Genomic DNA, 16,579 nt, shown 5'->3' with positions numbered 1-16,579 from the left:
CAATTATCTTGCTTGCAACATACATATATAAACATGTACAGACCCTCCCAGTTTCACATTTTCTTTGTCAGCATTACAGAACAGATATAGCAATACCAAATAGAGCAGTATTAGGTTAGTGTTATTTTTTGCTCTAATTTACAGTACCTTCTGTATTTAGGGGCAACCACTGTTGTCTTTCTTGGCTGAGGTTCTGGAATAATTTTAGCCTTTCTTGGAGAAAATGGTTCCACAGGTGCTATTAGTAATTCTTCTTCATTTGTTACAGTGGCTTCAATATAGCGTCCAACAGTAAAATCAGAAAAACCAAGCAACAGGAGCTCTTTACTGTATCCAGGATTTCTTCAAGTAAGCAGAAATTATGTTCTTAAAACCATCATGTTCACACTATTTTCCCCAGTTGTAAGTATTTTTTAAAGTAAAATTGTAGATTCTCATTTCAGTAACATATGACAACTGCTAACTTAAGGTAGTTCCTTACACTCACTCCCCACCCTGATTCAATCCAGGTATCATAAATAATTAAAAAAAAAAGTAAAAATCTCAAAACCCCAGTTTCATCAAAAACTTGGGTAAAGAGCAAAATCCCTCCCCTCAACATACTAGGTACAGAATTAATACTTCTGTCACAAGGAACATCCTGGAATTACTGTTAATGAAAAAGATTAGCCAAACGTTTCCATCAGATAAGCATATCCCTTCAAGCAACAGCTTTGCTCCACCTTGCTTAAGGCTACTCAGAACTGAACCCTAACTGTAAACACATCCAGTGGAGAAAGTAGGAAAGAACCTTTATTTCTGAAAAACGCTCTTTATACGTGTAAGTGGTGCTTGGAGAGCGACAGGGGAAAAGATCAGAGGGAACAGTTTCTTCAGACTGGTTTCTAAGGAACTTAAGACAAAAGATCTAACACACCCCATCTGGTCTGAAATCCCTTAATGAACTCATCCCAGCCCTACCCAGAACCCAATTCTCTCCTCAGCACTAACTACATGGATCCAACACTGTTACTATGTGCCTGAAACAAAAGCATCCCAGGACTCCAGCTTACTTTTTCTTTGGCAGGAGTACTACTTTTCCATGCCAACTAACACTATCTGCTCAGGTTAAAGCTATAGCCTTGTTTTCTCTGATACATGAACTCAGTGCAGACACTGAAATGCCCAGATTTACGGTCTAAATTTGCAGTCACTATGGTCTCTTAAGTGGCCAGCAAGCACTTGTTACCTTCATGCTGCAGCCTCCCATGGAGTTTTGTGTGGATTGTTCTGTATTATTAGAAGATTCTCAGACTTTGTTGCATTTACAGATCTACAGTGAAATAGACATTGTTCTTTCTACACATCTTTCTCCACAAAGGCAGGCCATGCCTGCAGCTTATCTTTCAAATTGCAGCTAAATCATCCTCCTGAAATTATTTCTACCCCTTGCCTCACTACTTAAAATGGTAACAGAAGTAGTGTGAAAGTTAATGCAGTGTTACTTTGATGAATGAAACCATTTGACCTTGTCTTCCCCTCTCCAACTTTTAAATTATGACCATGAGAATCAATGGTTGTGGTACACAACGTTTATAAAGCTACAGCTGGAAGTAACTGAAAAGTACATGAAAGTAAGCTTTCCAGCATGAGGTTCCTACTTGAATTCTGAAAGAGCTCACACAAAGCCACTTTTTATTCCTAACTAAATCCATGAAATACTTTGTACAGCAAAATATTTTTGTTTTTCAAGGGTTTTTTAAGATCTGCAAACCACTTCCTCTATAAACTACACCTTCAAGGAAGACAGCTTTTTTCTTTTTTCTTTCAGCACACATAACCTGCATTTAATATCACAGGACAGGGAAGCTTGAGATCGAGAAACGTAGCAACATGAGTATGACGTCAGGGTACCGAGACTGGAAGAAACATATCAGACATAACACAAAAATTCCCAGAAAACCTGCATTAGCTCTAGTGCTCATGGAGCAATGAGTTTCCTGAAAAGAATATAACCAGCTGTAGGCATTATCTTCACCTTACTGTGTTTTTTTAGAGAAGTTATCTACTCCTGCTATATTCCTTCATTTACTACTACCATTTTCTTTCTAATATGTACTGGCTGGCTTTATTGCACACCAAAAAGGCAACTGTGCCCAGAATAAGGGAACTATTAAGTCAATTTTTATGACTTGTTTCCATTATATCAGGCAGAACCAATGGAAAGAAATACTTACACAGCTGTGCATATGATCACTATGAATGTTTTTCCACCTGGTGGTATAACAATTTCTCCAGTAATATTGATGTGCTTTATTGGTTGTTCCACATCTTCTCTTTGCTCATTCTCTCCATTATGTAGATTTTCATCTTTCAGCAAGGAAAAGTTTTCTTTTGTCATTGATAAATTTGTATCCTGAGAGTTAACTCCTGCAGTAAACAGATTATAATAAATTCTGTTACCACAATTGCTATCATTAGCATAGGGAAGTCTTCTCAAACAAACCTACAGTTCTTCTGAGGAGTTAACACTCAGCATTCAAATGTTAACATTTCACTGTACCTGGAATGACTCCATTCTTCATAATGGATGTATTATTCAATGACTCATATGTTGTTTCTCCACTGTGGTTATACGAATTAATTGCAGCTTTTGAGGGGTTTTCTTGATTTATCGGAAAAGATGACAGATACGCTTCTGGACTGTGCTCACATTTTTGAGGAATCTGAAAACTGAATTGCTTGTCTTTCACCCATCCAGCTAATCTGCAGCTGATTAAGGACTGTGGTACACTCCCTTTATTCCTAGAAGCAGTTATGTAATTAATTACATAATTAAACACATAGTTAATGTTCTTGGGAAGCTTAATTCTACCTGAAGTCAAATACAACTGTCTGTAGCAGCTTAGTTCACCATTATTTCGTAACCACTATCAGAAAGAAATTGCGCTGCTGCTTCTAACTCATGAGAACTAGAACCTCTGCTAAATGTTAATATTTCTAGGTCACATCAACTACCATATGAAGCATACAGAAATACTGAGAATAAAAAAAAGCTACGGTAACTTAAAATTTATCATTGGTTAACTAACTCTTAGGAAAGAGCACATAGCAACAAATAGAGGGTATTCAGGTGTGACTTCATTTGAGCCTTCATGCCCAGATGTGAAAAAACCCAAAACATGAAAGAAAACCACCAAAACAAAAAATCCTCAAGGTTATACGAACATAGTTCTTCAGCATCCAAGTTAAAAAAAAAAAAAAATCAGAAAAAAAAAATGGTCTGCTTTTAATACATGAGCATGCAACAGTCCTCTTGTTCTACAACTTATGATGGCAGCGTATCTGCAGTTTAATTTAAACACACTTATAAGTAAAAGCATTTACTTTAATCCTCATTCCAGAAAGGATTTTATTAGGATTGAAAAAACCCATAGGATTGGGGGAGTCTCAAAGCACTATCTGCAAAATAGATGCTCAATGAAAAGGCTATCCTAAAGACATTAAATTCAATATGAAATTCTCTTTAATTCCATAGTATTTGCAGGTTACTTGAAGACCATGAACCACAGGCTCAACTATGAGAGGCTTCTGTATGAAAGACAGGTTTATAGACTATGGGAGTGATGGAAAGAAAGAAAGAAAAGCTTAGAACAATCAGAAAGGCTTACTCTATCCAAATGATCATTCTCTTAGATTCTCCCTGCTTCAGAGTTCCAAAATGAGTCATTCTTGATACTTCCAACCCTCCTTTGTCTCTCATTAAGTTTTCATAAGGGTCATCCAGACTGACTCCATTAGACTGAGATTGTCTGTAAAAATAATTTTAGCCAGCAATTTTGAAACACAAATAGACTCAGCAAATATCTTTGATTCAGCACAAGCTTAAGAATCACTATACCAAAGCATAGTCACAGTACTTAGGAAGAATCAGGTGAGAGGGTTCATTTTTTCTCAGCTACTTATACTTTCAAGACAATTAGATTACCTTTACTAATTTAAGCAGCAAATTAAAAACAACAAGCCTTTTGTCAGCAGCACAATAAAACTTTGGATACAAGCCTAAAATGATTAAGAAGCTAGCTAATCTTTGCTGAAGAGCTGAATCAAAAGGTGACTGAAGCTGTTATGGATCTCTTTGGGAGCTCAACCAAGACACAAAGAGCAGCTCCTTAGCAAGAGTCCTGATTAGCACTGGAGCTTACGAGATAAAATGACTAGACTGGAAGTGTTTCAACATGTGCCCCAACACTTATGTCTTCTGCTTACTGCTACAGTCTGAAAGGAGCAAACTGAAGAGGAAATTCAAAAAAGCTGAAAAGCAAAAAGCACCCTTAAAAACTATCACATATACTATTGATGAAAAATGCCTATGAAACCAAAGTCACATGCTCTTCCCTGTCTGAAACAGTGACCAGAGCTCTAACCTCACAGTGTCAGCTACCTGTAGAAACCATTTAAAAATTTGTTTCTATTCTACAATTAAGAAACTATTCAGTTAGATAAAGTGGCATGAAAATAACTTGGAAATATTTTCATAATCTCGCCAATATTTACACACCCTGAGTATTCCTTAGTTATCTAACATAATAAAATAGAAAATTACTACAGCTGTTCTTTATTAGCTACATCAGTTTACTAGCAAAGCCCACTAGATGTCTCCCATTGCAGCTTAAGCTGCCACAATTTTTTGACATGGTAAGAAATACACTAAAACTGAGAAATCAACCCTAAGGTCTACTTTTGTAACTTGGCTTTAGTAATAATTTTCTGCATAAAATCCATCATTAAAAATAGGTCCAACTGAAAAAATAAGTGACAAATTGTACTGTTGTGCAAAGGGAGTAAACATTTCAAGCTCCATCTAGGTACAATGTGAATCTATTATATCCGTAATCTCCAGTAAAAACAGCTTATTCCATTCTTCATAGTTCCTTTGAAGACATATGTATCGCCCTTAGCTATATTTCCTAGAGATCGAACAAGGCAAGTTCTCCCAAAGACTACCAGAACGTCCTTTTTGCTCTCCTTTGGACTTTCCAATTGGTCAACAGCTTATTTTTGGCCTGCAGAATCACAGTCAGTAATCCTACCAAGGCCTTGTTAGCACTGAGAGTGACAGATTTTACAGGTAATAGCCCTATTTGTATATGTTTGGGCAGTATCTGTGTTTTTCACAGGACAGATGCTTAAACTCACAAGTCAAACTCCAGATATTTGCTGCAGAACTGCTACTGACAGGTTGTTGCCCAGTCTACATTTGATTATTTCACAAAATTTCGCTTCTTCTCCATATTGAACATCATGTACTTTTTCCAGCCTTTTCTGCAATCTGTCCAGGTCCTCCTCACATCACACATGCCATCCAAGGTGCCTGCAGAACCTCTCAGTTTGATATCCGCAAGCCCAACAAATCTCTATTCTTCAGATCATTAAACTATTCTGTTTAGGACAGATATCTGAAGAATCACTACAACTTAAGCAAAATGGATGAAAGAAACATACATTTTACATCAGTTTTGCTGGTTTTCAAACAGTAAAGTCCTCACTAGAAGAACACAGATTAGAGGAAACACAACGTAAGAGCATGAGCTTGGCATTTTTCTAACAAGATCATGTAAAATTTCTTCCTTGCCTAGTAGTATCCCTGAGCTCAGCTGCTACTAGTTTTGCTTCTCTAGTAAGCACAGATGTCCCCACCTCCTGGAAAGGAAGAAAAAGCAAGGGCCAAATCATAGCACACTCTGATCTTCCCAATGATCTACCATGCCTTCGAGTCGGCTAGTGAAGAATTCCCAGTATTTCTCACTTAACAGACGCAACAAAATTTAAGCTGCGTAATTACAATTCATCTCTACTTGTTATTAATTGGAAAGAGGATGAAAGAATGAATATTACCCATCCTGGCTGACCGGCACCAAGCAGAGAGCTCTCCAAATATAACATGACTGATTGCTCTCCACCACAATCGTGTTCACTAGATCATGTCTACAAGGTGAATAGCCATCAGGAAGTCTCAATGAATCCAAAGTGAAAAATATACTGTCATCTACTGTACCACTTCTTCCACAGATGCTGGAAATGCGAACCTGTAACAGTTTGTTATTCAGTGTTACTTGATATTATCCACTTAAGCTAACAGGCATACTACCACTGCATAGTTTTTTTCCTGCAACAGTCATTCTAGCATTAACAGAGCTGCATTCTGAAGTTTCAGTTATTCATAGGAGATTAACATACAGCTCTAACCCTGAATCACTGTTCTTGTCTTTAGATTTAAAAGTGTAAAGAAACACAAATACTTCAGATAAGCATTAGGTTCCACTTATGTGCATACTACAATACATACGTTTGACTTAATCATCATACCTGCCTTGTGATTTACCAACTTACCTAATTTGTACTTCAATACTACCAGTCACAAGAGAAGAAATTTTTTTCCTGTGCTTGACATATAAATATTTTTCAATATATACAGTTAAGTCAAATACAATAAACCATAAACCTAATACATGTATTCCTAGAGGGAACAAGTATTTCCATTAAAATAAAAGGACAACGGTTGTTTTTAAGCCAAAATACTTGGATAAATTAAAGGAAACATGGCAAATTCCCCAGTCATTACTTCAAAAAAATTTGAAAATCCACACATCCTCACTACAACCAATGTAACTAAAACAACAGTAAGCATCCAAATCAGCAACTGATAGCCAGTAAATTAGTTACTCTTCCAGTTCTAACCAAAATGCGTATACTTTTTCAAAAAGCTTTATTATTTTAGAAATAATCCTATAAATGGAAGAGTTGTTATGTTTTATCTTTTAATTAAAGATGTGTTACAGAAGATCTACCAATATTACCAACTTAAAACCACCTTCAAAACCCCACTGCACACAGATTCCTCTTGCCAAAAACAATGTGCAGAACATTTACCTTGTCTACTCGCTTATATCTCAAAGGTGTGACAGCAACTGCTTCACTGTTCCATGTTGTTGGGTTAATAAAATATTTTGCTTGCACCCAGTCACCTTCGCAAGGTTTGAAACCTATGTAAACCAGAACATTTCTCAAGTTTAATTGCTACTGATGACATTTGCATTACTCCCATACAGAACTAGTTTAAGTTGAATAAAATGACCAGCCAGAACAATGCATTATTCAGATCCACTGAGTTCAAACTTCTCTTCAGTTCTGCCCCCAGTAGGTTATAACAAACTATGTAAGAGATGCTAGTGGAAAAATACACTTGCTTACATGTAACTTATGCTTACATGACTGCGTGCAAGTTATGCTCAGTAAGAATGAACACGTAGCTTTCTTCACCCAAATCCCTACATTCGTTTCACTACATACACTCTCTTAGAACTTATTTGGGATGTAGACTGCAAGTTTATCAGAAGATATTTCTATTGTACATATAAAAAAAATTAAGGAAGAGCAAACAAGAAAGCCCCTACACACCTTCACAGACATCTTCCATTGCAAAAAAAGTATTCTGATTAATATAGCCACCATCCTTAGAGACAGAGGTAATATTGCCAATTAATATTTTCATATTTAGTTCAGAAGCATCACAAGTAGGATCGGAGTCTCCCCATGTATTCTGGACTGTGTCTACCTATTAATACAAAAAAACCCCAACATTCAAACAGCTGACACTTATATGTTAAACATATATTCCTACAATAAATAACAGAATTTCAACTGCTTATGGAAGTCAATCTTCTTATTAGACAATTCTAATCACTGTAGCTGTTCATTTTTATACACAAAAAGAGTAGAAAACAGTAAGTAACTTCTCTTTTAAGAAGTCTACTGTATGCTGCAACACTGACAACTACTATAATTACACATTGATTTGTCAAATCTTTCTCATGCTCCCTTAGGTCTACTGAAGAATTTTCTTCATATTGACAAGAGGACTCCACCCCCCCAGCAATCTGATTGTACACAAGTGGAACTAGAACATCACTATTTCAGAAAGTAAAAAATGTTTTTGAAAATGCTATTTATAAACACTATATGTATTTCAGACTACGCCATAGCCATTCTTTAATAATTTGAATAAAAAAATCTCAAGAGCTGCTTCTTACAGACTCTCCATATCACCACCTCAAATATAAGTTTACCTACTTAAACAGCCCTCTGCAGAACACAAGCTACAAACTATTGATGTATACAAACCATTTTTCCCCCTAGCTATGTTAGGGCAAGGATATAGCATCTCTGCTCTTAATTAGTAGAAGTCTTAGAACTGCGAGTTTTCTTCCTCACTGCCAAAGGGCCGCCATCATCATGGGTTCAGGAGTCTCCACTGTGCAGTTCAAACACTTGCTCTTCAGAGCTTTCCTGCTGTCTACAAGGACTGTCAGAGCCAGTAACAATGCCAATGCCACTGGACAGAAGCACTCATTACCGTTAAGCAAAAACTGCTGACTGCAGATGGTATGTAGAGAAACTATACTGTGCAATAAAGCAAGAGAGAAAGGGATATCAAATTCATCTTTTGTGAGGCTTGTGAGAATGACGATGTAGGAAAGCATAAAGAACACGTGCAAGGTATCTCTGCAGTGATTAAACAATGAATGAATTGCCTGTGGATAACATCTTCCATGAACTGTAGTGTAAGTGTACAAGTAAGGTTATTAAACGAACAGCTTATTTCAGAAAGCTACGTGTTTACAAATTCACAACCAGAATAAAGAAACTGAGTGGAAAACTAGAGTAATGCAGATAAGGGAGTATCTAAAAAAGCCACAACTGGACATAAAAGAAAAAAAATAATTAGCTGTAGTGTTTTCATTTCTACATGAAGATTAGAAACTTTGCATAAAAAGTATTTTCTTAATTTATAATGTGAAAAAAGTAATACACTGGCAAAAGACTCTATACAGTGGCATCTTCCTCTTACAGATCAGCATTCATGCACAGATGGAAAACAGTCCTCCTATAGCCACACTCTTCATAAACATCAAGAAGAATTTTACACTTATTAAATAATATTACTACCTTCGTGCGGTGCACTTCTTGGAGGCACAATTTTCACAAAGAACACGTACATTACAAAGCAAGAATAAACAGTTCGAATGTTAACTGCTTTGTCTTGATCACATGTATCCTATTCCAGATGCCAAGGCATCATCCCAAAATGAAAACTGGTGAGGGAAGCTACCTGAACTAGCCTGCAAGTTGATTCCTCTTACAACGCAGAACGGCTTAGCAAAGGAACTGACAACAAATTCCACATGAAAGTACCCTCTGAAAATTTACATAGTGTTTATGGAGGGAGACTCGTCCTTGGCTAGGACAGGGACACCTTCTATGTACCTGCTGTGGTGGCATATATACCCATTGACGAGCTAACAGCAGGACTGGTGATCTTATCCCAGCACAATCCATTGCAGTGACTGTTACACTGTTCACTTTAAACAACACTATTCTGTTTACACAAGTGAAATGTAACCCCAACAACAGGTGTACTAGTCTAGACTACACTAATTACTAGCCTAAATCAGTTTATTTCAGAAAGCTTACGAAATACATTATGACATAAAAAGCCATTTAAAGGAAGTGATTATTCCCCTTTATTCAGCACTCTTAAAGATGACATCTATAATACTGCGTGCAGTTTTGGCCTCCACAGTACAAGAAAGACATCAATCAACTGGAACAAGTTCAGTGTAGGGCCACTTCAGTGGTTGGATGCTGGAGCACTTGCCCTGGGAAGGGAAGCTGAGAGAGATGGGCTCATCCAGCCTGGCTTCAGGCAGACCTAACAGCAGCACCCCACTACCTAGCAGGAAGTCATCACGAACACAGAGCCTTCATTGTGTGCATAAATTGAAACAAAAACTCTTCAGGCTGGATATAATGAAAAAAATTTCACCACAGGAGAGTCAAGCAATGGAAGAAGTTGTCCAGAGAGGCTAGGCAGCCTCTCTCCATCCTCAGAGGTTTTCATGACCTGACTGCATAAAGCCCTGAGTCACCTGTATCTGACCATAAGCTGATCCTGCTTTGAGCAGGAGGTTGGAGTAGAGTCCACCTGAAGTCTGGTCCAATCTGAACTATACTATGATCCTAATTTCTATATGATTTATTTTATTGAACATAATAAATATTACCATTTAAGATAGTAATAAATAGCCTCTACCTCTACTCCAGAGTCTGCAAACATTACAGTTAAACTACATACAACTATTTTTTAATCAGTAATGTTCTATTGCATTAAAAAAACTATTATTACATGGTATTCCTTTCAATGACATGAAAACTCACTGTAAAAAAAAAAAAATCTGTATTTTGCTCTAGTCTGACAGACATATCTTCACATTCACCAAGAACATCTGAGAACATCAAACTTTCTCCTAAGCAATTTGTATGGCTTCATATGGATAGAACCTGAATAAGCAATTACACTGTTCCACAGAAGACTAGTAAATTTACATTTAATGTAAGTTACATACAGAGTTATACTTGAAAGTAATCTGTAAACCTAAGGAAATGCTTTCAACACATGAAAACATCTTAAACTCCCAACATTAAGTTCTCTTTTGATATTTCTCAACTTAATTTTCCTCTACCAATAAAACTGTAAAGTTGTTTCTTGTACTAGCTCAAAATGGCCTTCCTACTACCACTGGTAGAGCCTGCAACAGAACCTCTAATTGTTTAGTGCAGAGTTTAATTAGACTTGACTTCAAACAAACTGAAATCCAAACTTCTGAACTAGGATCTTTCCAAAACACAAGGCAAGTAGCTCCAAACAGCACTTGAAACAGTACACTGAGCAGAGGGCCACCCAAGGCTAACCACACTCTTCCTTAAAGTAGAGAATATACAAACACCACTGCTGACACCACAGAAGTTAAAACTGCACCTTCCAGATTCTCCCCAAAACTGCATGTTGGCAGTACTCAGGCTATAGAGCTTGCACTCATTTCTGAAATTAGAGGAGTATCTGTTAGGTCACTTAAACAAAGTTAAGTGGTAATATCTCCGTTTTTTGGAAGGAGATAGTATTGGTACCCAAGCATCATTTTGTGTAATATTTAATGATTATGCTTGGCAGGAAGCTGATTTTTTTTCCCTCAGTCTAGGGGATTAAAAAGAGACTTACTTCCTTCCCTCTGCCCAAAAAAAGACTATGATTGAAATGCTGTTAGCTGTTCTGAGCAAACTCTCAGGGCATCTCAAGTTTGTGCCACTACGTGGAAAATAATTTGAGATTTGTCATAGAAGACAGAATGAGTTTCTGTTTTTTATCCAAGCACTTAGAACAGACCCTTTGGAGAAGGGAGACTAGTGCTATTCTCCTGAAATTAGGTATTTTACATCAGTAAAACAGACAAAACCTTGGGACCAGAAGTGGGAACCCTGGACTCCTTATGCAGGAAGCCCATTATAGTCATGGTTATTCTTGCTCATCAGTAACTTTGATGCTTCCCCCCTTTCCCATCTTTGAAAAGACCAGTTATACCATTTTCCTTTTTATTTGCAAGAGCTCAGACTACTGCATACTTTGAAGAAATGAGCTTTGTCTCCTTACTTATTGAATCACGACTGCCCTTGGACTTTGACTTTCTATAGAGTCCAGTCAGCTTTGGGCATAAGCTTGGCTTTAAGCTGCTCACCCAGTCAAAAACTACATCGCCAGTAAAGATCTTCCAAGATGCCTGCAGGACTTACAGCTCATCACAAACAGGAACAAGATAAATCATTATGTTTATCCCTAGTACTTTTGAAAAGGCCATTATCTAGGACATACAACAAAACATCCCATAACTGCTAAAATAACCTAGTTGTTTTGGAGATCCTTATGTAGTTTCTCAGTTACCAGGTTTACTTATTTTGGAGTGATGACAATATTTCAACAGTGTTGTGAAAGCTGTCAGTCAGAAGGAAAACAAGGAAGGAGAAAGGAGATTTAAACTAATTTATTTTTTGACTCTGTGTGTGAGTACTATTTACCAACCAGCACTGAAATTGCTTGCTGGACTCGGAATATTTAGTTTTCATGTAAGAAAGTCATTCCACTAAAAAAAAAAAAAAAAGAAAGAAAGAAAGAAGAGACATAAGGTTATCTTACAAGATGCTAGGTTTTTGACAGCACTAGAGCTGGTAATATTTTAGAAACAAACTTCTCTTTCACTTTTCTTCTATGTTTCATTTTAGACCATACGATAAAACTTTCTCCCCAATAATATTCTTTCTTCAGTTTTATTTAATCAATGAAACTGCATTGGTTTCAAAATTATATGTATTTGCTAGGAAACACTCCCTTCAAAATTTTGTATGTAACTGGAGTTCATTTTACGACTTAGTGTTGCTCTCAGTTTTTTATATATATATTCTATATATATTGCTCTCTTATATAGTTATATCTTTAATATGAAATATCTTATTTACTTTAGTCTTCAGGAATTGTTCTTGTTGCTACTTTGAGTTAAAGGAAGGACAGAACTGAGAAAAATGGAAGCATGCAACATTCTAACTCTTCCTGAAATAAAGTATTAAAAACCAGATGTGTAACAAACCCAGATTAAAAAACCCCACCCAGCTGATTATTAACTGCCAACATCTCAGATATAGTTTTCATGAGATCGTTAGTTATTACCAAACCAGTAACACAGCTTGAAAAAAGTCTGTACAAGTAACTCTACTGCATTTCCTCAGGAGTCTACAGATTTCACGAATATATAAAAATGCATCTAAACCCCCAAACCTTACACAGAGTAGAACGCAAATCAAGTTACTCTTCTAGTATTTTTAGTTTCTGTCTACTCCTATTTGAGAAATCACATTTCTAGTCAACTTAATTTTATCAGACACAGTACAGTTACTGCCAACTCAACCATTAGTGGAAAAAAAATTCTAAGGTCTGCATATATTTTGAGCTCAAGTCCAGCCATTAGAGAGGAGTTTATCATGTGCAATTCACTATTTCAGCCAGAAAACTTGTCTTCCCCATTAGCCTGGCGTGTATCTCATGGACTATTACCATGTTCAGATGAAAAGCTTATGTATTGTTGACGAATAATGATTACAAAAAAGGCTTTCAGCAGGCATCTAGCATCTTTGAATTGGTTTCCTATCTATAGGTTGATTAGATAAAGATCTTTCCCTAAGACCAACAGCTATAGTGGCTGATGAAGTTAGAGCTTTGAATCCTAGAGAGATTTTTAAATTCAAGGCAAAAAAGGTGAGAAATATAATAAAACAAAGTAACTTTCTAGACTAACACCTGTACTAACGTGTTTTACAGGAGGTAACTCTTTCTCACGGCAAAGACAAACCTTCACTTCTCCTTCATCCATGCAGTCATACTCAAAGGAAGACCATTACAGTGAATGGAACTGTACTGTACTAAACTGCTCATGTGGTCACTCACAAAGCAGCCTATGATGGTATCATTCTGGTCATTCTTTACAGAGACTCTATGGGCCTTAACTGCAGCTCTTCAAAACCTATGTACCATCAACAGGCAGTGTTAAAATTTTTATTATACTTCCAGTCATAGATGTGTATGTGAGTTTTACGTACATACAACACATGCTCGGCACAATATGCATCCTTTTCTCAATTTTAATTAGATGTTTTAGGCACCAATGACACTCCAGCAGTTACACGTTCTGCACATCACAGATACATTGTAGAGGCCTCTGCACATGTACATAACCCCCTGGATTTCCAAGTGTTCAGTAGTTTGAGTTAGCCTGACCTTCAGACACCTGGAAAATTAAAACAGATGGGTCAAATCCTCAAATTTTGAGGGGGATAGGGAGCCAGGAAGAGAGTACACCATACAACCTTGCTTTCCATAGACATGTCAATGCTTCTGCTGATATTCAGGGCCTTACTTAAAAGCCATTAAGGTCTTTTTTTTGGAAAAGAATGCACAGAAAAATCCCATGGATTCAACTGCTCAAGTTTATCATCAAGAGAAGAGCCATGTCTAACAGAAGAGAAATAAAAATAAGGAGTAATCCCATGGTGACAGCTGAAAGTATTTTTAAAGGTATGTCTCTACTTACCATTAGTATGAACAGTTTCAGGATTAGTCAAGAGACTAATTCTGAAAAGTGTACAGTATATTAACACAGAGATAATAACAGTTTCAGTTATGAACTGTAATTCTGTCTATTAATATATGCCACTTGGTCCCCACAGAATTACTGAATGTATCAAAATAGTACAAACTCACTTCCATACGACAGCTGGTTATGTCTGGATACTGCTGGCAACTGACCAAAATATCTCCGAAGTACCAAAATCAGGATGTTGCACAGAAGAAAGGCATGAGGAACCAGAAACACTATATGCTAATCAATGCAGGATTTTGATTTCCTTTCCCCAATTTAGGTATCATTTGTTAACATAGTAATGACAAATTCTTCAATCTGGTAACTTACACTCTTACTAAACCTGCATATCAGAACTTTACTAATAAGATTACTAGATATATTAGAATACTTTGGCTAACCATTACCTTCCTATCTGAAACATGATCCCCGAAGCCACTATGTTTGCTGATTATATATTTATAGATGGCATGAGCTGATAAGTTGCTTATTTATAAGACACCCATTTACTAGAAAACTCAAGTTAACTTTTAAACTAGTTACACTGTGATTTGCTCTGTACAAGCAGCTTAAGCTTTGGCTCAGACTTTTAGTCAGGATGAGTTTACTAGATGAAGTATACTAGGCTAGTGCTGTACTTAAAGCATAACGCAGCTAAGCCAAGTAGATACAAGCCAAGAAGATGAGTTCTGTACCACCCAGTTATCAACTGCTTCTGCACTGCTGTCACTTTTTCAAACGCCAGTCATATTTACATAATATCTAAATGGAGAAGGGCCACTTGAATCAGCTTCTCAGCTGGATTATCACAGGCACCTGAGAGTTGAGCCTATATGATTAAAAAAAACTACAGTAAAGTTGGACAATCTATAATCATACTTGAAGTTGGTTTACAAATGAAGTGTTAAGCAGAAAGGTACGAAATCTCCGTTTTTATAACTCTCCATGACATTAAGTCACCCATTTTTTACAACAGTAAGTTTTGAAATTTATATTCTTATTCACTTCTGTGCAAAAAGAGTAAACTTGCAGCCCCTGTTTTTATTTTCTTATCCATTCATATAACAATAACATAAAATTGACTTTGAAGCTCAAGAAAGTTGATCCACAGAGATTTGAACTAGATACGATTAAACAAATTTTGATGCGATTATCTCATATTCACTGCATCTAGACAGATATTCAGAGAATCAGTATTAAAGGAACATTTTAAAAGAGATGGAATAAAATAAAAAACCAAAACAACTTATCCCCACTAAGTGAAGGGCTGGCAATTTCTCCTATTTTGTAGAATTTAGGAGGCTAAAAATATAGTAACTTCCAAAAGAAAGTCACAAGGAACTTACAGAGAAAGTGAGACTACAATTTATCTTCACCTCTTACCCTGATGGCCTTCAATCCACCTGATGTTTTATCCTCTTCAACAGTGGCAGTAACTTCCTGTCCAACAGTCAACAGCATATTTTTTGTAACAGCATCCTTTGTGAAGATTATCATGTCATCTATCATCCCATAATCATGGCAAAATCTTGTCACAACTCCTTGTACAGTTTTTAATTCTTTATCACCTGCATCCAGAGGAAAAGTGTTGACATAAAACCAAATCACTTGTTTACAAAATTATGCAATGTAATGTATGCAAGGTAATGAATGCTACTAAAAGTGCTATCCTTTATATCAAAAAGTCATTCTCGTGTTCGCTAAAAATACCAACAGTTGCCAACTAATCAGTTGCACATTTAAATCTTGAAGTCTTATGGCAAGTTATGGCTTCAACCAATTAAGAAAGCTAGTTAAATACAAACTACATTGTAAAAACAACATTCTTTAAGCTGCATAAAAAAAAAAAATCATAGAATATCTCAAGTTGGAAGGGACCCATAACGATCAGAGTCCAACTCCCTGCTCCTCGCAGAACTACCTAAAACTAAGCCATATCACTAAGAGCATTGTCCAGATGCCCCCTGACCTCTGACAGGCTTGGTGCTGTGACCACCTCCCTGGAGAGTCTGTTCCAGTGACTGACCACCCTCGCAGTGAAGAGCCTTTTCCTAATGTCCAATCTGAACTTCCCTGATGCAACTTCATTCCATTTCCTCGCGTCCTATTGCTGGTCCCCAGAGAGAGGAGATCAGCACCTCCCCCTCTGCTGCCCCCTGTAAGGAAGCTGTAGACTGTGCAGAGATCACCCCTCAGCCTTCTCTTCTCCAAGCTGAACAAACCAAGTGACCTGAGCCACTCCTCATAAGTCTTGCCCTTGAGGCCTCTCACCATCTTGGTCACCCTCCTCTGGACACACTCGGATAGTCTGATATCCTTCTTGTATCGAGGCACCCAAAACTGCACACAGTACTTGAGGTGGGGCCAAACCAGTGCAGTGTAGAGTGGGACAACCACCTCCCTCAACCAGCTACCTATGCTGTCCTTGATGCACCCCAGGGCACGGCTGTCCCTTTTTGCTGTCAGGGCACACTGTTGACTCGTATTCAACTTGCCATCAATCCAAACCCCCAGATCTC

General features: G+C 37.1%; 1 protein-coding gene across 1 annotated transcript in view; it reads right to left on the bottom strand.

Moving 5' to 3' along the window:
* The window catches only part of MOV10L1 (Mov10 like RNA helicase 1), a 37,891-nt gene extending 22,307 nt beyond the window's left edge, over nt 1-15,584 (bottom strand). Inside the window, exons 1-8 of the mRNA XM_059816046.1 lie at nt 15,444-15,584; nt 7,441-7,597; nt 6,913-7,025; nt 5,878-6,068; nt 3,651-3,791; nt 2,543-2,784; nt 2,217-2,409; nt 148-342 (exon numbers count right to left, since the gene is read on the bottom strand). Of these exons, the coding sequence (XP_059672029.1) occupies nt 148-342; nt 2,217-2,409; nt 2,543-2,784; nt 3,651-3,791; nt 5,878-6,068; nt 6,913-7,025; nt 7,441-7,597; nt 15,444-15,569 (1,358 nt within the window). The 5' untranslated portion in view covers nt 15,570-15,584. The remainder of the gene's footprint in view (nt 1-147; nt 343-2,216; nt 2,410-2,542; nt 2,785-3,650; nt 3,792-5,877; nt 6,069-6,912; nt 7,026-7,440; nt 7,598-15,443) is intronic.
* Nucleotides 15,585-16,579: the final 995 nt, after the last annotated feature.

This window comes from Gavia stellata, chromosome 4 (assembly GCF_030936135.1).
Source record: "Gavia stellata isolate bGavSte3 chromosome 4, bGavSte3.hap2, whole genome shotgun sequence".
Classification (NCBI taxonomy): domain Eukaryota; kingdom Metazoa; phylum Chordata; class Aves; order Gaviiformes; family Gaviidae; genus Gavia; species Gavia stellata.
Note: the sequence above shows the minus strand (reverse complement) of the source record. Positions and strands in the feature narration are given on the sequence as shown.